This window comes from Salvelinus fontinalis, chromosome 7 (genome assembly GCF_029448725.1).
Source record: "Salvelinus fontinalis isolate EN_2023a chromosome 7, ASM2944872v1, whole genome shotgun sequence".
Lineage (NCBI taxonomy): Eukaryota > Metazoa > Chordata > Actinopteri > Salmoniformes > Salmonidae > Salvelinus > Salvelinus fontinalis.
Window position 1 is genome coordinate 46,629,005 of NC_074671.1, and position 21,983 is coordinate 46,650,987.

The 21,983-nt window shown below is 46.9% G+C and overlaps 1 protein-coding gene across 2 annotated transcripts; it reads right to left on the reverse strand.

Moving 5' to 3' along the window:
• Positions 1–2,195: 2,195 nt before the first annotated feature.
• LOC129859542 (trafficking protein particle complex subunit 10-like) lies at positions 2,196–21,106 on the reverse strand. 2 transcript variants are annotated; one of them, XM_055929423.1, is made up of 23 exons: positions 20,906–21,106; positions 19,262–19,343; positions 18,974–19,109; positions 17,446–17,642; positions 16,967–17,162; positions 16,760–16,871; positions 16,153–16,400; positions 15,626–15,772; positions 11,515–11,629; positions 11,088–11,164; positions 10,655–10,746; positions 10,253–10,393; positions 9,182–9,294; positions 8,217–8,773; positions 7,845–7,986; positions 7,551–7,709; positions 6,993–7,222; positions 6,139–6,239; positions 5,683–5,809; positions 5,434–5,604; positions 5,060–5,240; positions 4,698–4,892; positions 2,196–4,494 (listed from the first exon to the last, which is right to left on the reverse strand). In XM_055929423.1, exons 1-23 carry the CDS (start codon positions 20,964–20,966, stop codon positions 4,238–4,240), a joined length of 3,837 nt encoding a protein of 1,278 aa, XP_055785398.1. In that variant the 5' UTR covers positions 20,967–21,106; the 3' UTR covers positions 2,196–4,237. The 2 variants fall into 2 exon arrangements, with proteins under 2 accessions (XP_055785398.1, XP_055785399.1); XM_055929424.1 differs by lacking the exon at positions 18,974–19,109 and having other exon boundaries at positions 20,906–21,105.
• Between the last annotated feature and the right edge of the window lie 877 nt (positions 21,107–21,983).

Here is a 21,983-nt window from a genome sequence, read left to right on the forward strand (position 1 = left end):
TAAACGTCTCCATTTCAAAATTAAATCTAGAACGGGCTTCCTATTTCACAACAAAGCACTCACGCTGCCAAACATACCCTCGTAAAATTGACCATCCTACCGATCCTCGACTTCGGCGATGTCATTTACAAAATAGCCTCCAACACTCTACTCAACAAATTGGATGCAGTCTATCACAGTGCCATCCGTTTTGTCACCAAAGCCCCATACACTACCCACCACTGCAACCTGTATGCTCTCATTGGCTGGCCCTCGCTTCATACTCGTCGCCAAACCCACTGGCTCCAGGTAATTTACAAGTCTCTGCTAGGTAAAGCCCCACCTTATGTCAGCTCACTGGTCACCATAGCAGCACCCACCCGTAGGACGCATTCCAGCAGGTATATCTCACTGGTCACCCCCAAAGCCAATTCTTTCTTTGGCCGCCTCTCCTTCCAGTCCTCTGCTGCCAATGACTGGAACGAACTGCAAAAATCTCTGAAGCTGGAGACTCTTACCTCCCTCACTAGCTTTAAGCACCAGCTGCCAGAGCAGCTCACAGATCACTGCACATAACTCATCTGTAAATAGCCCATCCAATCTACCTCATCCCCATACTGCATTTATTTATCTTGCTCCTTTGCACCCCAGTATCTCAACTTGCACATTCATCTTCTGCACATCCTACCATTCCAGTGTTTAATTGTTATATTGTAATTACTTTGCCACCACGGCCTATTTATTGCCTTACCTCTCTTATCCTACCTCACTTGCACATGCTGTATATAGATTTTTGTACCGTATTATTAATTGTATATTTGTTTATTCCACGTCTAACTCTGTGCTGTTGTATGTGTCAAACTGCTTTGCTTTATCTTGGCCAGGTCGCAGTTTCAAATGAGAATTTGTTCTCAACTAGCCTACCTGGTTAAATAAAGGTGAATTTTTTTCCCCCGTGATTAGACGGTCACATGGAATTTGACTGCCTTCATGACCGCCAGGTGTGACGGTAATAGGGTCACCGCAACAGCCCTAGGCACAGCACACAATGGCTAATATAGCACACTGTTTTACAGCTCTACTGTGGCACGTATTGTAAAGCAGTTCAGTAAAAAATTATTTTATGGAACTGCTTTACATTTATGGAACTGCTTTACATTTATATTACTTTATATAAAAAGTATTTTATGGAACTGCTTTACATAACTTGCCACAATAGCCCTGTATCTGAAGATTTCTTCTATATATATACACTGCTCAAAAAAATAAAGGGAACACTTAAGCAACACAATGTTGTTTAAGTGTTTCACACTTTCACACTTCTGTGAAATCAAACTGTCCACTTAGGAAGCAACACTGATTGACAATAAATTTCACATGCTGTTGTGCAAATGGAATAGACAAAAGGTGGAAATTATAGGCAATTAGCAAGACACCCCCAAAAAAGGAATGGTTCTGCAGGTGGTGACCACAGACCACTTCTCAGTTCCTATGCTTCCTGGCTGATGTTTTGGTCACTTTTGAATGCTGGCGGTGCTTTCACTCTAGTGGTAGCATGAGACGGAGTCTACAACCCACACAAGTGGCTCAGGTAGTGCAGTTCATCCAGGATGGCACATCAATGCGAGCTGTGGAAAAAAGGTTTGCTGTGTCTGTCAGCGTAGTGTCCAGAGCATGGAGGCGCTACCAGGAGACAGGCCAGTACATCAGGAGACGTGGAGGAGGCCGTAGGAGGGCAACAACCCAGCAGCAGGACCGCTACCTCCGCCTTTGTGCAAGGAGGAGCACTACCAGAGCCCTGCAACATGACCTCCAGCAGGTTTTTTTGAGCAGTGTATATAAGGCTACTGAAATGTAAGACATAATTGTGTCCCAAACATTGGATCCCTGTCAGATTCCCGTCACCTAAGTGCCTCATGAGCACCTACAAGTTCCTCCATGGCTTGCCCCCTCTGACCTGCTCTATGCACACACCCCCCCTCCTGCGGTCTCTGTTCCTCAGACTTGGACTTCTCACCCTTCATATACAAAAGCTATGAGTGTGACAAAATTGCATGCGACTTTGTAGTAGTGAGGAAGCACATTGAGGATCAAGTTAGTCGATACCATACAGGTTTATAGTAGCCAAATCAGACCTTGTAGGTGTTTTGAGCCACCCCAAACAACGTCCAGTTTCCCTTCGCACAAATACTTCACTGAGCACCACAACAGTCACATTAAAACATAGGTATATTTAATTTCAACTGTATAATGCATACATATGATTAGTTTAAATAATTATTCTGAAAACAATAAGTGGTGCTGAATTTCAATGAAATCATTTACATACATTTTTTTTTTTTAATTTGATTTCATTGACTAATGACTGTTGAAAAAAATAAAAATATCACCAGACAATTCCCAATGGCATTATTTATTTTTGTGAGTGTGATTGATTCCATCCCTTCCAGCTATTTGCCATTAAATAATATATAAAAAATAAGACAATAAATACAGCTGGACATAAAATAAGATGAGTACATAGACGAGCACTGATATCACTAGTCTTCATTATATCAGTTTTCCCGACCAGTTAAACACCCTTGTACACACCGAGGACACATGGAAGTTGCAAAGACAGGCCCGTGTTGCTGTAGGATCGGGCCAGTACGTTTTGTATGTGGAGTCTGAGTGGGAGGGGTTCTCTTTCATTAAGACGGCCAGATAGAGGGAACAAGCCTTCTGACTTTCGTCCTGGAGGTGAACACTACTTTCTGTTTGTGGGATTATGCTAGATACAAGCCCAGAGGTCTAGGAATACAGGACAGGAGTATAGCTGAGGGGGTGTGCTAAGGCCTCAGGCCCAAAGCCCTCATTGGCCTCCAGTAGATACCAACCAACCACACCGACAGACACAGAGCAACAACCAGAACTTGACCGGCGACAGAGTACAAAAATAGGTCAATAAGCGAATGAAAATCGCATTTATACAAGCAAATTTCCCCTCCTAAATTGTTGTTTCTGTTAAAAGAATTGTGCTATGATAAGTGCTCTCCCTGACACAGTTACCGTAGCAACAGCGAATGTCTGAGAAAAAAGGAAAAAAAAGGTCAGACACCACATTTACTAAACATAGAATTTACCTGCTCGCATTCAAGTAAACCACAAAGTCATACAGAACACATGATGGTAACACTTCAAACAGACGGTCACTTTCAGACAAAAAGTAACTGAAAACAACCCATTGTTCTCAGGTTTCACCGATACCTGAATAAGTGAATTTCAGTGAACCTTAAAACCTGAACAACCAAAAACAAGGCAAAAATAGGTCCTCTTCCAGAGCCAAAAGCATGTGTTCGTTAGTACTCAGATTAAGTGCGTCTCCCACCTGCTCGAAAACAAAAATAGTTTATTTTTCCTCTAACATATTCCTTCGAGACAATTTGTTTTTGGTGCAGCCTTTGCACACAGTCAGTCAGTACAGTGATTCCTCTGGAATAATATGTACATATTGAACAGTTTGCACAGTGGCCAGAGGGTGGCACTATGACTACAGCAAAGGATAGAGGATTCAGCAGGGTTTGGGGGGCAAGGGGCTAGAAGTGAGTGAGGAGGAAAAATTAAGTAGATATTGCTCTCACTCACACACACGCACACACACACACGCACACACACACACACACACACACACACACGCACACACGCACACACACGATGAACTGGCCCCGCTCTTTCCCTTCATCTATCACAACTTGCCATGTCATGCATAGACAGAGACACACACCAACCAATACAAACAACCACAAACCAAAGCACCCCTGTCCAAACACACATTAGTTTGTCCATGTGTGCCTCATACAGAAGGTTGTGTTGGCGATCAGTGGAACCAGCAAACCAGTCACAGGTGCGTGGGGGGGGTTCTATGCAGAACAGTTTTAAGCGGTTTACTGTGTCCATGGAGCACGAACCAATAAGAGAGCTAGTATTACAGGTACACCAAACCCTCTTCGCTGACAGTGGGGGGAGAGAGGGGTATTTTTATATGAGAATTCAGTGAATACTGAAAAAGATTGACAAGATAAAAATACAGCAGATGGAACTCAGGCCAGAACAGGAGCAGGGCCAGTGGTCGGCCAGCAATGAGTCCTGAGAGGAGAGCCAGTGTCAGTTCCCTGCCGCCATGCCACGTCCCGGTTCCAGAACCACAGCCAGGAACCAAACCACAGAGGTCCAGGCGTGGTGGGGGCACAGCGGGGGGCGGGGCAGCGGCCCACAGGGGTCATGTTACGTTAACCTCCATCACATGGTCGTCAGTAACAGGCAGCACCAGCACCTGCCGCCCCTGGCTCCAATAGAACACCTGTCCTGGACTGAAGGGCTCCAGGCGGGGCATGGGCAGACCCCTCTGCTGCTCCCGCTGCTGCTCCCCACTGCCCACCGAGTGGACACTGCCCCGGCTACGGATGCTGGCCGTGTCGCCCTGGTCGTCCAGACCTTTGTCCAGCAGGGACATGGTGTCGTTCTCTAAGCAGCTGTCTGTGAGCGGCCAGAGAGAGAGGGAGACGAGTGCATGTGACCGAGTACAACACGCTGTAATAACGCCTATAAGCAAATAATCTAAACAGCGTGTAAGAGGTCGACAAAGACGGCACAAAATATAAACTACCATTTTGTTAAGTAATGGGAGACATGCCTACGGACTGAGCTTAAGTACCGTTCTGCAGCTGTGGGTTACATACCTGTGTCCGGCTGAATGGCTGGGACGGCACTGTGGGGCAGGTACTTGAACACTTTGATGTTGGGGAAGGGCAGGTGCCCGGCGAACAGGGGCATGACCTCCATCTGAACCCTGTGTGTGGCGCTGGCAGCCACGGGCATGGACACCACCCCCGAGCTCTTGCCACACACCGCCCAGTTACTGCTGTTGTCCACTACTGCAGACAACACACACCGGGGTAGACAGGTAAATAACGGACATGGACACACACACACACACACACACACACACACACACACACACACACACACACACACACACACACACACACACACACACACACACACACACACACACACACACACACACCTTCCCGTGTCCTACCTTCATACATGAGCTTGGTGGTCCTCAGGCCCTCTATTTCTGTAGACTCCTCCTCCTCCCCTTCAGTCTCGCTGGGCTCCGCCTGCCGTGTGATGGATATCTCGAGGCCACAGAGGGCGCCGGTGCGACAGTGCTGGTCGCCAGACGGCGGCAAGATCTCGGCCTTCAAGCTGTAAAGGGTCTGGGGAGGAGGGGTTAGCAGAGTCCACGGTTAGCAACATTGAGCGAAGTTCGACAACCAGAACAGCGTTTGTTTGTGATGAGAACAGGGCTGTGTTCATTCGTTTTGCAATGGAAAACAAAAAAATTATGTGTTTTTCTTCCATGTGATGCCTAATGATGGGGACCCAGAGGTGGGTCTGGAGTATACGCACAGAGACCCGGTCCAGCTGGAACTCGTAGCGGTAGGGTTTGAAGGCTGTGTGTGCGTCCGAGGCGGAGACGGGCGCGAAGCTGGCGGAGAATGCACACTGCAGGCACAGCGGGAGGTGTTTGACCCAACGCATCTCCCACAGGCAGAACACGGACTGCTGACTGCACACCGTCTGAGGCAAAGAGGATCAGATGAGTGAGTGACAGATGAGTGAGTGACAGATGAGGTGTGTGCACGGTCAGTTACTCACCTGTTGTGTTTTAGCATTGAGTGAGAGCAGCTCCACCGGGATTGTGGGCTGGCGCTCTGTGAGGACCGGGTCCGCCAGGTGGAAGTTTGTGTCGGACACGTTCTGGAGACACACCTGTATGTACTTCCTGTGTGACCAGTCAGATCAATATTTAGATTCTCAACGTCACCATAGATCCCTTACTAAATGACTGAGCAGACACGTCATTGAATAGACACCGAGGGCGCCGATTTTTTTGGTTTGAGCATTTCAAATCCTGTAGACGAGAAGATATATTACCCAACGCAAGTTCCAAATACTGCAATTGGAATTTGCATTGCGTGCATCACTCAGTAAATAAAAAAAAAAAAAAGGTTCAAATTTAATCATGCTGTATTTCTTTGCACACATCTGTGACTATGCGTGACAAAAATGTTTCCCCATACAGTAAAAGCAGGTGGAGTGTGTGTGTCCTACCTTTTCCCAGCAGAGAGTATTGAGTGCTTGGCTTTGAAAGGGACATAGAAGGTTAGGGATATGAGTGTGGAGTAGATGGACCAGGGACAGTCGATGGAGACCTATGGAGAGAGAAAGAGAACACACAGGGCTGTAAACATCGGTTAGGCATGGTCATGTTCATTAGGGCACAGCGTAACAAAACACTTTCAGACATTTTGAGGCGGAATACTCATTGGACAAATCCAGGTAGTCCCTCCGTTTCAGTCTGTTGTCTTCCGTTGGGTGCCTAATGAACATGACCCTAAAAGATGACAAAGGTAGGGGCCTCCCGGGTGGCGCAGTGGTCTAGGGCACTGCATCGCAGTGCTAACTGCGCCACCAGAGTCTCTGGGTTCGCGCCCAGGCTCTGTCACAGCCGGCCGCGACCGGGAGGTCCGTGGGGCGACGCACAATTGGGCTAGCGTCGTCCGGGTTAGGGAGGGTTTGGCCGGTAGGGATATCCTTGTCTCATCGCGCTCCAGCGACTCCTGTGGCGGGCCGGGCGCAGTGCTCGCTAACCAAGGGGGCCAGGTGCACGGTGTTTCCTCCGACACATTGGTGCGGCTGGCTTCCGGGTTGGAGGCGCGCTGTGTTAAAGAAGCAGTGCGGCTTGGTTGGGTTGTGCTTCGGAGAACGCATGGCTTTCGACCTTCGTCTCTCTCGAGCCCGTACGGGAGTTGTAGCGATGAGACAAGATAGTAATTACTAGCGATTGGATACCACGAAAATTGGGGAGAAAAGGGGCATTTTTTTTTTTACAAAAATAAAAAAAAGATGACAAAGGTGGTCCTGGGGTTAACTCTATAGGCTAAGAGGACAAACGGTCTTCTAACCTTCTGGTCGATGTTGATCATGCCACTGTCTGCGTGGCTGTGGCTCTTGGGCCGGTGGCGGACCTCGCCGTTGGTGAGATGCTCGATGTCGGGCTTGAAGGGCGTGGGGGGGATGTGGCACAGCACCTCCAGCTGGAACTCCAGGGTGTGGTAGGGAGGGGTGGGGGGAAGGGAAATGCTGGTCACCTTCTCCGATGACTGGACGGAAAGAGCACGCTCCCCCACGCGCTCTGCAAAGAGATGGAGAGAGGGTGCGAGAGAGAGAGAGAACAGAAAATAGTTAGCATCAGCATTAGTAGGGAAAGGCAGTCAGCATGGAAAGCTAAAGGTGTCTCCCCATATGGACCGAGGGTCATTGATCTCCATGGTAACCCCCAGACCTGCCTGGGCTAATATTAGTGATTGGAAGCATTGGCTAGTTAAACAAAAGGTTTGGATTGCAGTCTCTCCTCGTCTATAGACTACTTTCAATGTAACGAGGCAAATTTGTTCATTTGGATGAACTATCCCTTTAACCTCTCTGACCCTTGACCCAGAGTGGATGGAAGAAAGGCTGACCTCCCGTGCTGGACAGGATGGTAGCAGAGCAGCAGCTGGAGTGGAGGATGGGCATGGAGTCTGTATTGCTAAGCTGCAGTGCGTCACCCTTCTTCACACTGTAGTGGCCTGTTGCTATGGTGAACTTCACCTTCTGGGGAATGCCTGCCAACAGGTTGTCTGGAGGGCAAACACAGATACACACGGTTACACAGTCACAAATGTAAAAAGACAAGGATGACCCAGTCCAACAGGCAGTGATTAGCATCCACTGTTTATGGCAAAAGAGGGGGACAGAGGGCCAGACAGACGGACCTGAGAGGGGCTCGATGGTGAGCTGAGGCTCCTGGGAGTAGACCTCGTACTGCACCACAGGGTAGATGTGAGACTGGACAAACTGGACTCTCCCCACGCTCCCGCACAGCTGACGTAACGTGTATGAGCCCGGCTCTCCAGTCTAGAGAAAAGGGTGAGAGTGGAGAGAGGGGGAAGAGAAAAAGAGAAACCGACAAGGAGGGATAAAGTAACACTTGACCTCTAATCGACAGCGTTCCCCATTCTGTTTTAATGGAGAGGAGGCAAGGAGATTACAGATTTCTTTAGACAAATTGAAAATGAGTCATGGGGTGGACTTGGCTTCGAGACATGACTATTGATGACATTATAGGAGGCTGAAAAAAAACGTACCGGGGCCGTGAACAAGATGCTGTTGTCGCCGGGCTGCAGCGTTATGTCGCGTGCCCTCAGCATCTGGGCCCCGTCGTCCACGGCAACCGCTGCCGGGAGGGCCCCGGCGGTGGGCGTGTCCAGGGAGGCTGAGCTGTCATGGCGCCGCAGCAGCAGGTGCATGTTCTTACACACCACCCCCGTGGAGTTGAGCGAGCTGTCCGACGGGCTGCGGTCCTGCATTTCGTAAAGCTCCAGTGCGGGGGGTAGCGGAGCGCCCAACCCGGCCCCAGCTAGGGGGCTTCCATGGGGGAACAGGACCACCCCGTCCCCCTGGCCTTGTGGTCCCTGGCCTGTCCTCCTCTGGGTGCTGCCCGCCCGGCCCCTCGCCCCGCCCTGCTCCAGGCTGAAGTGGAGAGTGGCAGCCAGCTGCTCCACCTGCACGGCCACAGGCATCAGGCAGCGCACGCGCAGCTCCAGCTGCAGGGCGGCACCCACGTGCACCACGGCGCCAGGCGGGCTGAACTGCATCTGGCGCAGCTGGGCGAATGCCGCCATGCTCAGAGCCACAGTCTGGTCTGGAGAGACGAGAGGAGGAAGAGGGGGATGAGAGAGGGAAGTGACAGAGGGCATGGCATTACATGGACACATTGTGAAGTCAGAGTTATGTTGGTCTAGCCTGGGTGCCAGTCTTTCTCCTTATGGAATTGTCAGGCTTGACAATGAAAATGGAGCAATCAAAAGCACAAACAGATCTGGGGACCAAGCTAATGTTGATCAGTCTTGGGAGAAAAACTAGCCACTATTTACATGTTTGACCAGTTTAGTTGGCAAGTCTCTCAGAAGTTGAGACAACCAGACAAGGATCCTTGAATTTTTCATTGTGCAATTAGAAGCTTTCAACTTTCTTCCTGCATCAATGAGAACAAACAACTGTCTGTTCCTGCCATGTCTCGAGTGTACGTGGTGTGTGTGTGTGTGCTCACCTGAGGGTGCCGGGGGTTGGCTGGCAAAGGTAAGGATCTCCTGGCAGAAGTGCTTCCTCTCCTCCTCTGTCAGGTTGGCGTCGCCCGCCAGCAAAGCACTGGTCTGCAGGTAGCTGGCACAGTGAGTCAAGGAAAGTTGAACTAGAAGATAGCCAGGTGTCTGTATCTTGACTATTTCAATGCAATGGGAGAGAGAAAGGAGAGAGAGCCTTCAGAAAGGATTCCCTACCGAGCATGCGGATTGGATAGGGGTAAAATAGTAGCCAACCTTCCTTTGTGGTCATTATTCATCTAGCGACCCATGATGGAAATCTTTAGTGCACCCACTCATTTAACGGATGACCTCTCAAACAAGTGATAACACAGAAGCCTGGGTTGTGTTCAGCAGACACAAAATGGGGGAAAGAAATAATACTCTGAAACGCTATGAACCAGGGAGGTACTATCTTTCTAATAGGAGTCCCACGTTTTTGTTTTCCATTGAAAAAACGTTGCTACGGTTGGCCCTATTGAACATGACCCTGGGTCATATAGAATGTACACCAATGAAGACATTGTCCGTGTTAAGAGCATCTAAACCGTGATGTATTATGGGTAGATTGTGGCTGACTGACCTACAAATAACATTGAGTAGTTATTTATGATGCAAGGTGATTCGTAGTCAGTCTCGATTAGCCTTTAAAATTGGTTGCAATGTCGAACACGCCCACTGAGACTGATTGACATTGGGTCATATACACTAGGCACAGAACAGAAAGAAAACAGAAGGAAACAGGCAGGGACTACCTGAACTTGTCCAATGGCAAACACTTGTTTTGTTTTGCAACAGTGTGCTATAATGAATACGACCCTGTAGTGAGGTGGTCAATGTGTAAACTCTTTGTCAAATCATGAGGTCAGTGATCTTCAAGTCATAAAGTCAGAGCTCTAGAAAGGAGGCCTGAAAGAGGCTCGAGTTTCCGAGTTGGAATTCCGAGTTGGATCACCATTCAAAGCGATTTTTCCCCAGTTGGAGCTTGTTTCCCCCCCAGAGTTCCCAGTTGTTTTGAACGTAGTATTTTTGAAGGATACTCTTCGGTCTGCTGCAAGAGCTTCTGACACTCTGCCATCTGCTTCCTGGTATGAGTCACCTGCAGGCTCCACCCCTCTGCCACGTAGGACCTCAGAGAGTCATCAAGGAAGCCCTCTGCTCTCTCCGGGACACATTTCTTCCTACGCACACACAAACCACACACAGTTAACACCGTTTTTAATCGTTTAGCATCAATCAATTAGAGCAACCCTATAGTCTTTCATTCAGTAGACATTAGCACCTTTAGCTGACCGGGGCTAATCATTTTCCCAGAAACCTTCATCGTTTGAAAACTTACAATACGTATACTACATTTAAAATCGAAATGATTCCCTCAAACACAATTCAGAGATAGAGAGTGAGAGGGCAGAGAGAACGCAGAAAAAGATAAAAAGGCTCACATGTAAAACTCAGCTAGACTCTTTCCAACGAGCCGGGATGAGCGCATCCTGCCTATTGTTCTGTACATCTCCATAGCAGCATGAGACAGCTCCTGAAAACAAGGAGGGAGGGAGAGAGGGTAAGAGAGCAGGGTAGAGGGGGAGAGAGAGAGAGAGAGAGAGGGAGGGAGAGAAGGATCATCAGAGGACAAAGACGGCATTCACTAAATAAGAATGTTTAGCTCTGTGATGGCTTTCTGCCCCAGTGCCTAAAGAGAGCGGGCCTGGTTTGCAACGGGGCCCAATGAACTAGATACCAAAACTATAAACAGAGGCACTCTGTCTAGGAAGTGTCCCACGCACACACATAACATGATGAAGCATAATCAAGGCTCTTAACAAGGACCACTGTAACTGGCTACACCATTATCCACTTAATCCGCATGGCACTTACCAGATAGTGTTTTTCAAACGCCTCCACAGACGATAAGGCCTCACTGAGTTTTTTGTAAGGGCTCTGCAGGCTGTTGACTGGAAGAGAGAACACAGGAGAGACACTTAGACTATCTCTAGAGACCATTTCAGCTTTTTCCTTAGCGCAAAGAACTTCCAAGTCCCCACAATGATGTGTTTGTGTTGACGGTAAAAGTAACCCACTTCAACCTCAAACAGAGTCATCTGCACAACAGAGGGCTACGCGGTTTTGACATGGCACACAACACAGCACAACCATTATCAAATGACACCATCCAACATTATCCGATGCTCAGGTACTCCTACTTTATAACTAAGGGCCTATTGTGAACCAACTGGGTCTCTAGCACACCTGTGTTAGCCAGCTGAGCTAAAGCCTATGGCATTAGTGTGTGTGTATATAATACCCGTCTCTGGTCTCTCTTCCCCCAGGCCAGCCAGAAGGTCTACGGTGCGGTTTAGGTCCTCGGAGGCGGGGCCTTTCTCGGCCACCAGGCCACACAGGTAGCCCAGAGACTTTAGCTGGGAACACAACAACACAACATACATAAGGCCACAATGACAAGCTGGAAATGGAGTCTTACGACGATCACCAGAAAGTGTGTCATCAGAGTTTCTTGACCACGTAAAACTCCTTGGGCCAGTTCCGCAGACACAGGTTAAGCCTAGTCTTGGACTAAGAAGCACTTTTAATGATGATCCTCCATTGAGCATACTTCCAGAAAACAAGCCCCTTGTGACTTTAGAACAGTGTAGGTCCTCAGGGCAGGGGCTAACACAGTGTACCTGTAGCGGTGTGTGTTAGAATCAGAGGTGCAGTACGTACAGTGCATTCGGAAAATATTCAGACCCCTTGACTTTTTCCACATTTTGTTACGTGACAGCCTTATTCTAAAATGTATTAAATAATTTTTTACCCAATAAATCTACACACAATAACCCATAACGATAAAGTGAAAACTGCTTTTAGAAATGATTGCAAATTCATTCAAAATAAAACAACTGAAACACCCAACTTACCTACAGTTGAAGTCAGAAGTTTACATACACCTTAGCCAAATACATTTAAACTCAGTTTTCACAATTCCTGACATTTAATCCTAGGAAAAATTCCTTGTCTTAGGCCAGTTAGGATCACCACTTTATTTTAAGAATGTGAAATGTCAGAATAATAGTGGAGAAAATTATTTATTTCAGCTTTTATTTCTTTCATCAAGTTTACATACACTCAATTAGTATTTGGTAGCATTGCCTTTAAATTGGGTCAAACATTTCCGGGTAGCCTTCCACAAGCTTCTCACAATGTTGGGTGAATTTTGGCCCATTCCTCCTGACAGAGCTGGTGTAACTGAGTCAGGTTTGTAGGCCTCCTTGCTCGCACACGCTTTTTCAGTTCTGCTCACAAATTTTCTATAGGATTGAGGTCAGGGCTTTGTGATGGCCACTCCAATACCTTGACTTTCTTGTCCTTAAGTCATTTTGGAAATATGCTTGGGGTCATTGTCCATTTGGAAGAACCATTTGCGACCAAGCTTTAAATTCCTGACTGATGTCTTGAGATGCTGCTTCAATATATCCACATCATTTCCATCCTCATGATGCCATCTATTTTGTGAAGTGCACCAGTCCCTCCTGCAGCAAAGTACCACCACAACATGATGCTGCTACCCCCCTGCATCATGGTTGGGAAGGTGTTCTTCGGCTTGCAAGCGTCCCTCTTCCCTTCAAACATAATGATGGTCATTATCGCCAAACAGTTCTATTTTTGTTTCATCAGACCAGAGGACATTTCTCCAAAAAGTACGATCTTCGTCCCCATGTGCAGGTGCAAACCATAGTCTGGCTTTTTTATGGCGGTTTTGGAGCAGTGGCTTCTTCCTTGCTGAGCGGCCTTTCAGGTTATGTCGATATAGGACTCGTTTTACTGTGGATATAGATACTTTTGTACCCATTTCCTCCAGCATCTTCACAAGGTCCACAAGGTTTGCTGTTGTTCTGGGATTGATTTGCACATTTGGCACCAAAGTACGTTCATCTCTAGGAGACAGAACGCGTCTCCTTCCTGAGTGGTATGACGGCTGCTTGGTCCCATGGTGTTCATACTTGCGTACTATTGTTTGTACAGATGAACGTTGTACCTTCAGGCGTTTGAAAATTGCTCATAAGGATGAACCCGACTTGTGGAGGTCTACAATTTGTTTTCTGAGGTCTTGGCTGATTTCTTTAGATTTACCCATGATGTCAAGCAGAGAGGCACTGGGTTTGAATGTAGGCCTTGAAATACATCCACAGGTACACCTCCAATTGACTCAAATTATGTCAATTAGCCTATCAGAAGCTTCTAAAGCCATGACAATTTTCTGGAATTTTCCAAGCTGTTTAAAGGCATGGTCAACTTAGTGTATGTAAACTTCTGACCCACTGGAATTGTGATACAGTGAATTATAAGTGAAATAATCTGTCTGTAAACAATTGTTGGACAAATTACTTGTGTCATGCACAAAGTAGATGTCCTAACCGACTTGCCAAAACCATAGTTTGTTAACAAGATATTTGTGGAGTGGTTGAAAAATAAGTTAACGACTCCAACCTAAGTGTATGTAAACTTCCGACTTCAACTGTATGTATTCAGACCCTTTGCTATGAGACTCGAAATGTATTTATTTTAACCTTTATTTAACTAGGCAAGTCAGTTAAGAACAAATTCTTATTTACAATGACGGCTTAGCCCGGGCCAAACCCTAACGACGCTGGGCCAATTGTGCACCGCCCTATGGGACTCCCAATCACGGCCGGTTGTGATACAGTCTGGAATCGAACCAGGTTCTATAGTGACGCCTCTAGCACTGAGATGCAGTGCCTTAGAACGCTGCGCCACTCAGGAGCCCAGGTGCATCCTGTTTCCATTGATCATCCTAGGAGATGTTTTTACAACTTGATTGGAGTCCATCTGTGGTAAATTCAATTGATTGGACATGATTTGGAAAGGCACACACCTATCTATATAAGGTCCCACAGCTGACAGTGCATGTCAGAGCAAAGAGGTTGAAGGAATTGTCCGTAGAGCTCCGAGACAGGAGTGTGTCAAGCATAGATCTGGGGGAGGTTACCAAAAAAAACACACTGTGGTCTCCATCATTCTTAAATGGAAGAAGTTTGGAACCACCAAGACTCTTCATAGAGCTGGCCGCCAAGCCAAACTGAGAAATCGGGGGAGAAGGGCCTTGGTCAGGGAGGTGACCAAGAACCCAATGGTCACTGACAGAGCTCCAGAGTTCTTCTGTGGAGATGGGAGAATCTTCCAGAAGGACAACCATCTCTGCAGGACTCCACCAATCAGGTCTTTCTGGTAGAATGGTCAGACAGAAGCTACTCCTCAGTAAAAGGCACATGACAGCCCGCTTGGAGACAAAAGCCACCTAAAGACTCAAGACAATGAGAAACAAGATTCTCTGGTCTGATGAAACCAAGATGGAACTCTTTGGCCTGAATGCCAAGGGTCACGCCTGGAGGAAACCTGGCATCATCCCTACGGTGAAGCATGGTGGTGGCAGCATCATGCTGTGGGGATGTTTTTCAGCAGCAGGGCTTGGGAGACTAGTCAGGATAGAGGGAAAGATGAACGGAGCAAAGTACAGAGAGATCCTCGATGAAAACCTGCTCCAGAGCGATCAGGACCTCAGACAAGGGCGAAGGTTCACCTTCCAACAGTAAAACAACCCTAAGCACACAGCCAAGACAACGCATGAGTGGCTTCGGGACCAGTCTCTGAATGTCCGGAGTAGCCCAGCCAGAGCCCGGACTTAAACCCGAACGAACATCTCCGGTAAAGACCTGAAAATAGCTGTGCAGCAACGCTCCCCTCCAACCTGACAGAGCTTGAGAGGATCTGCAGAGAAGAATGGGAGAAACTTCCCAAATAGAGGTGTGCCAATTTTGTAGCGTCATACCCAAGAAGACTATGCTGTAATCGCTGCCAAAGGTGTTCAACAAAGTACTGAGTAAAGGATCTGAATACTTACAATACCAGTCAAAAGTTTGGACACACCTAATCATTCAAGGGTTTTTCTTTATTTTTTACATTGTAAATTTATAGTCAAGACCTCAAAACAGCTTTGCACAATCTTGGCATTCTCTCAACCAGCTTCACCTGGAATGCTTTTCCAACAGTCTTGAAGGATTTCCGACATATGCTGAGCACCTGTTGGCTGCTTTTCCTTCACTCTGCAGTCCAACTCATCCCAAACCATCTCAATTGGGTTGAGGTCGGGGGATTGTGGAGGCCAGGTCATCTGATGCAGCACTCCATCACTCTCCTTCTTGGTCAAATAGCCCTTACACAGGATGGTGTGAAAATTTCTAAAAACTTGTTTTTGCTTTGTCATTATGTAGATTGATGAACATTTTTTATTTAATCAATTTTAAAATAAGGCTGTGCCGTAACAAAATGTGTAAAAAGTCAAGGGGTCTGAATACTTTCCCGAATGCACTTTATATGTAGGTAGGTAGGTAGGGTACCTTCTCTGTGGCGTAGGTCCACAGGCCGACAGTGTGGGAGCAGTTGGCCTCTAGCTGGGCGCGGTCGCAGCAGCCCTCGATCCTGTGCAGCACTTCCAGACAGCTGAGGAACACCCAGCAGTCCAACGCCCCCTGGACCACAGACACCTACACACACAGGATGAGGCTCTCTAGATTTACATTTTATATGCTTTTTTGAATCCACAAACCTTCTCCATCTGCCTCCCACACACACAGATACACAGCTCATGCATAAACTAAAGCCAATATATAACACCAAAATTGATGTTTCCAACCAAACTCTTTTTGGCAGGAGGCAACAGAGTTATACAATGGTAGGGGAAACACTGGAGTGTGCATGGCCAGAATCAGAGTGTTTGAGGGGATCGGTTTGAGCAAGATGAGGTACACTGCAGAATAGTTCATCTTCATCACATAATGAGTAGTAATTTGGGACCGAAGGTGAGTCGTATGTCAGCAGTTTGGCCCAGTCTGACTGCAATACAGTACTCAAAAACGCACTATACCTCGAGCAGGCGCAGCTCCTGGACACAATTGTGCAGCAGCTCCAGGGCTCGCTGGGTGACCTCCCAGGGCCTCTGGAGAAAGATGAGCAAGGTGCACTGGCGGGAGAACAGGTAGCTGCGCAGGTCCAGCAGGCTGGCCTCGGAGCGCTGGATCAGCTCGCGCTTCTCCATGTCGATGGGCCGCCGCAGGAGCAGCCCGCTCCAGCGCTTCACCGGGGCACAGAACGAGCCCAGCCAGTTGGCCCCGTCTGAAAGACACAACATAGAAAGAGACACAACAGACATGGCCACAAGAATAAGATGTTGCCCTGAGAAGTACAGTAAACACACACACAAATAGGCCTATAGTAAAGGTAGGGAGGGCTCTACGCTGACCTCTTTACAAGGAGCATGTGTGCACCTAAGTCGAAAAATGTAGGCGTACACGAAAAACATTTTGAAGCACAATTAAATATTTTGGGGGGTAATAAAGCTGGAATCCTTCATTTTTCTTAGCACACTGGTGCTGCTAAACAACAATTGCAGGTCACACAGCTAAATATTTAGGCGCATATGCAAGTAAAATGGTCGCACTGTAGAGCCATGGTAGGGTTAGTAAACACTCTACCTCCAGCCCCAAAGTTGAGGACATACTGAGTGAAGAGAGCGTCCAGCTCGTCATACTGGACCAGAGCATCCTCAAACTGCTGCAGCATCTCAAACACAAAGGCCAACTCCTCCTGCACAACATACACACCCCCATTGGTTAAATAGGTTACAACTGCTTCCCCTGTAGTAGAGCATGGATGATTGACAGGTGGTGGGAGTGACCCACCTGCACCATGAAGTAGTCGCAAAAGCTCCAGCCGGGCTCGGTGCGTTTCTCGCGGAGCGTGCGCATGTCATCCTCGAAGCGGCCCAGGTTCTTGGTGAAGGACATTAGCAGCAAGGTGCGCAGCTTGGTCAGGAAGGAGCTCCACGAATCCTGGGACCGAGACGACTCCTTCAGAGGGTCAGACAGAACCACACACCTAAACCATGTGGAGGGGAGAGAGAGTGGGGAGGTGGTATTAGAGAGAAAAGTCCTCCTGGAGAGCCACACTCCTGCAGGCTTTTTCTCCATCCCTCATCTAGCACATCTGATTCTACTAAATGAGTTGCTCAGGTCCTTGATAAGATGAATCTGGTGTGTTACACAACAGAAATGGATCAGAAGGCAGCATGCCCAGTAGATCTCCAGGAGGAGGGTCCCTTGGTAGACAAAATAGCTCAGATTCTGTTCTAACAAGAGATCAGAGCGGTGATGTTGCCGACCTGTCGCTCTGCTTGTTGCAGAAGTCGTTGCGGATCTTGTCTACGATGGAGGTGCGCGGCAGGATGTTGGTCTTGTTCTTCTTCTTGGCTTCGCTCTCCACCACCACGATGAGCCAGTCCACCGAGCCGTGCAGTCGCAGAGTGCTCTGCCACCGCAGCATGTCATCCTTCACCGACGCCTTGTACATCTCTGTGTCCTGAGACACACACACACACACACACACACACACACACACACACACACACACACACACACACACACACACACACACACACACACAAAACATTAATAAACACCTGCTCTTTCTATGACAGACTGACCAGGTGAAAGCTATGGATCCCTATTGATGTCACTTGTTAAATCCACTTCAATCACTGCAGATGAAGGGGAGGAGACAGGTTAAAGAAGGATTTTTAAGCCTTGAGACAATTGAGACATGGATTGTGTGCCATTCAGGGGGTGAATGGGCAAGACAAAAGATTTAAGTGCCTTTGAACAGGGTATGGTAGTAGGTGCCAGGCGCACCGGTTTGTGTCAAGAACTGCAACACTGCTGGCTCAACAATATCCTGTGTGTATCAAGAATGGTCCACCACCTAAAGGATATCCAGCCAACTTGACAACTGTGGGAAGCATTAGAGTCAACATAGGCCAGCATCCCTGTGGAACGCTTTCGACACCTTGTAGATTCCATGCTACGGACGCAAACTGACCCTCATTAAGCGGTCAACAAACAGTAAAACATTTTCCAAACAGTAAAATGACGTGCCCCCCAAAAAATGCTATCAGATCTGTTCTCGCCCTAACAATGTGAGTCATCCCAAGGTGGGAAGGCAGGCGACAAGCTTAGGCCCAAAATAAGCCCATAGAAACTAATTGGACTTGTTTTGGACAGATTTAGATTAGATTGAAACCTCTCGCTTCACCTCTTCCTCTATGATACGATGCATGCATAACAAGGACCGGCCATTTTTCATTAAGAGCTTAACGGAAACATGCAACAATAGCACGCCTATCATCTTAAGGTCAAAAGGCTATAGCCTATTATTGAACATGCAACTCCTGTAATGGAGCAGCCAATAAAACGTCATTTTCAAACATTTGCCAAAATGCAATTAGTGGAAAACACAGTTCAAAACAGCGCAACTAATGTTCCATATGTGACAGAGATGAAAAGGCTACTTTGAAGCAAGGTAAGACATGCCTCATTATTTGAAGTAAAGTAAAACGTTCAGGTTTCAAACAGTTATACTGCCTCAAGCTCACATTGCAAAGTGGTGGGTGACGGGCTGATAGTCAATGGTAGACAGGCTATAGCCCATGCATCCAAATGGCAAATGGGAGGTGCGCTTTACATGTTGAGATTTAGAAATAAAAATAGCATTATTACACCCATATGAGACGAACACACAAACAGCTATTAGAGCTCTTGTGAATCATAATACGGTGTTGAATGTTATGATACCAACAACGCCGGTCTGTCCAATATGCTCTTACTAAATCAAATAGTGACTAGCTGACTACTCACACAACAGTCTGTCCAGTATATGTGCAGGAAGGGAAAGGTGAGCAGGGCTCTGTTTCCATCCTTAAGAAGTAGCTCCTCTTTGAACTGAACAAAGTTGGCCTCAAGGTGAATCATCTTTGGTGCGCGTCCGTAGGACCTTCAGATGAGGAGACATTGGCATTGAAAACAAAGGAACTTAAAACAGTCAGCCACACACTCAAACACGTACACACACAACTTTGCACTAACCACACAGTTGCGCATGCCTGCACACACACATCTGATAGCGAAGTGCAAACAATAGCTCACCTCCTCCACTCCATGGGCTCCTTGGGTAACTGCTGTGCCAGAGAGGTGTAGAGGGAAGTGAACAGGCTCTGGTCGCCAGCACCTGTGTGTCGGGGTTGAGAGACAGTGAAGAGTAGTGAAGAAGAGAGAAAGGGAGAGCAGACAGCTAGTCTGTGCTTCCAACCAGCATCTTATTCCATTTTCAGGGATCAACGAGATCTGTGACTCCTTTGTTTCGTTACATTTTATTAGCTAGCCATCTAGTTAGGTCTCACTGCACACCTTAGGCTACATCACCCAGAGCAACAGTCTGAGTTTGCAACATAACAGCACTATTTGTGTTTTGAGATCATAGCGAACTACACCAGCTAGCTAGAAAATATGTTCTTGAAAGTACGTCCTGTCAGGGTCTTGTCTAGGTAGCCTCTTCAACCTCAGGAGGCTGAAGAAATTTGGCTTGTCCCCGAAAACACTCACAAAATGTTACAGATGCACAATCGAGAGCATCCTGTCGGGCTGTATCGCCGCCTGGTACGGCAACTGCTCTGCCCACAACCGTAGGGCTCTCCAGAGGGTAGTGAGGTCTGCACAACACATTACCGGGGGCAAACTACCTGCCTTCCAGGACACCTACACCACCCGATGTCACAGGAAGGTCAAAAAGATCATCAAGGACAACAACCACCCGAGCCACTGCCTGTTCACCACGCTATCATCCAGAAGGCGAGGTCAGTACAGGTGCATCAAAGCTGGGACCGAGAGACTGAAAAACAGCTTCTATCTCAAGGCCATCAGACTGTTAAACAGCCATTACTAACATCAAGTGGCTGCTGCCAACATACTGACTCAGATCTCTAGCCACTTTAATAATTAAAAATTGGGTGTAATAAATATATCACTAGTCACTTTAAACAATTCCACTTTATATAATGTTTACATACCCTACATTACTAATCTCATATGTATATACTGTACTCCATACCATCTACTGCATCTTGTCTATGCCATTCGGCTATCGCTCATCCATATATTTATATGTACATATTCTTATTCATTCCTTTACACTGTGTGTAAAAGGTAGTTGTTGTGAAAATGTTAGATTACTTGTTAGATATTACTGCGTGGTCAGGACTAGAAGCGCAAGCATTCTGCTACACTCGCATCAACATCTGCTAACCATGTGTATGTGACCAATATAATTTGAACTTGTCATTGATACATTGACAGACCTCTACTTGTAGCTCTTCTTATACAGGCCTCGTTTGATTAGTAACTTGTTAACTAGCTAGCTAAAAAAAAGCACGAGCCGACTATGTAAAATAAGACAGTGAGGGGATGCCGAAATGCTGCATAAGGAATAGGCTATTTTGTTGGCTAGTTAGCTACTAACTGTAACCAAGCTAGCAAGCTATGCCCTTTTCAAATTTGTCAATGTATGACTTCTGAAACAATCTTTATAAAACTGTATACGGTAGCTGGCTAGTATGCCGGTTAGACAAAATAGATTATCTGCAGCGGCCACTGCATTGGTTGAGGTGTCACTCAGATTCACACCGCACAGCAACCACTGAGGTATACTGTAGCTAGCTACAGTAGCTGGCTAGCCAAGCAAGCTAACATTGCTAGCTAGCTAACGTTGACGAGACAACTCAAAGGTTAACTAACATGTCACAATCGGCTTGTTTTCCATTGTGTAGATTATTGGCGTTTCTTCATGGGTCTCCATGGATTCCGAGAATCAACATTAGTCCTCCATTTGAAAGTGAACAATATCACTAGCGTCGTTATCAGAGCTGTACATTTCTATTTGTATCGTAATTGGGCCTTTTTCCTTTCCATTTCCTGTATGTCCCTGACAATATGACGACATCCGGCACAAAATCAACGAGAATAATGCCGCGTTCATGACTTCATGATTTGACCTCGTTTTTCTTCCCTAGTTCCCAGTTGTCTTAAAAGCACCATAACTATTATATGTGTGTGTGTGTGTGTGTGTGCGTGCGTGCGTGCGTGCGTGTAGCAAATGTGTGCCTGTGTGTGTGTGTGTGTGTGTTGGAGTGTCAATATAAGTATGTGTGCATAGTCAGAACGAGTTTGTGCAAAAGGGGTCAATGCAGATATTATGAGTAGCTATTTGTTTAACTATACTGAACAAAAATATAACACAACATGCAACAATTTCTACGATTTTACTGAGTTACAGTTCATATAAGGAAATCAGTCAATTGAAACAAATTCATTATGCCTTAATCTATAGATTTTACATGACTGGGAATACAGAAATGCATATGTTGGTCACAAATACCTAAAAAAAAATGGGCCTCACTATGGGATCTTTTATTTCAGCTCATGAAACATGTGTGTGTGTGTGTGTGTGTGTGCACTAAGGTGCGGAGAGTCAGTGCAGGTGGTCAGTCCAGTTCAAGTGTTAAGCAGTTTGATGGTTTGTAGATAAAAACTTTCGCTAAGCCTTTTGGTATCAGACCTCATGTTCCAATACCGTCTGCCCGATGGTAAGGGAGTGAACATCTTGTGTGTGGGATCCTTGATGATACTGCTGGGCTTCCTCAATATACAGAATATACAGTATGTCCTGGATGACTGGCAGCACAGCCTCAGTGATGTTTCCCTCTACTTCCTGAAGTCAACAATCAACTCCTTTATTTTGCTGATGATAAGGGAAAGGTTGTTGTCCTGGCACCACAATGCCTGTTCACTTATCTCCTCCCCATAGGCTGATTCA

Bases quoted from the DNA above. Each gene is read 5' to 3' on its own strand.
- LOC129859542 (XM_055929423.1), bottom strand. From the start codon at position 20,966: ATGGAGACCCATGAAGAAACGCCAATAATCTACACAATGGAAAACAAG. The intron at 17,643-18,973 runs GTGAGTAGTCAG...TGTGTGTCTCAG, and splicing joins TATACTGGACAGACTGTTGT to GACACAGAGATGTACAAGGC. The intron at 9,295-10,252 runs GTATCCTTCAAA...TCACTGTGCCAG, and splicing joins CTCTTGCAGCAGACCGAAGA to CTACCTGCAGACCAGTGCTT.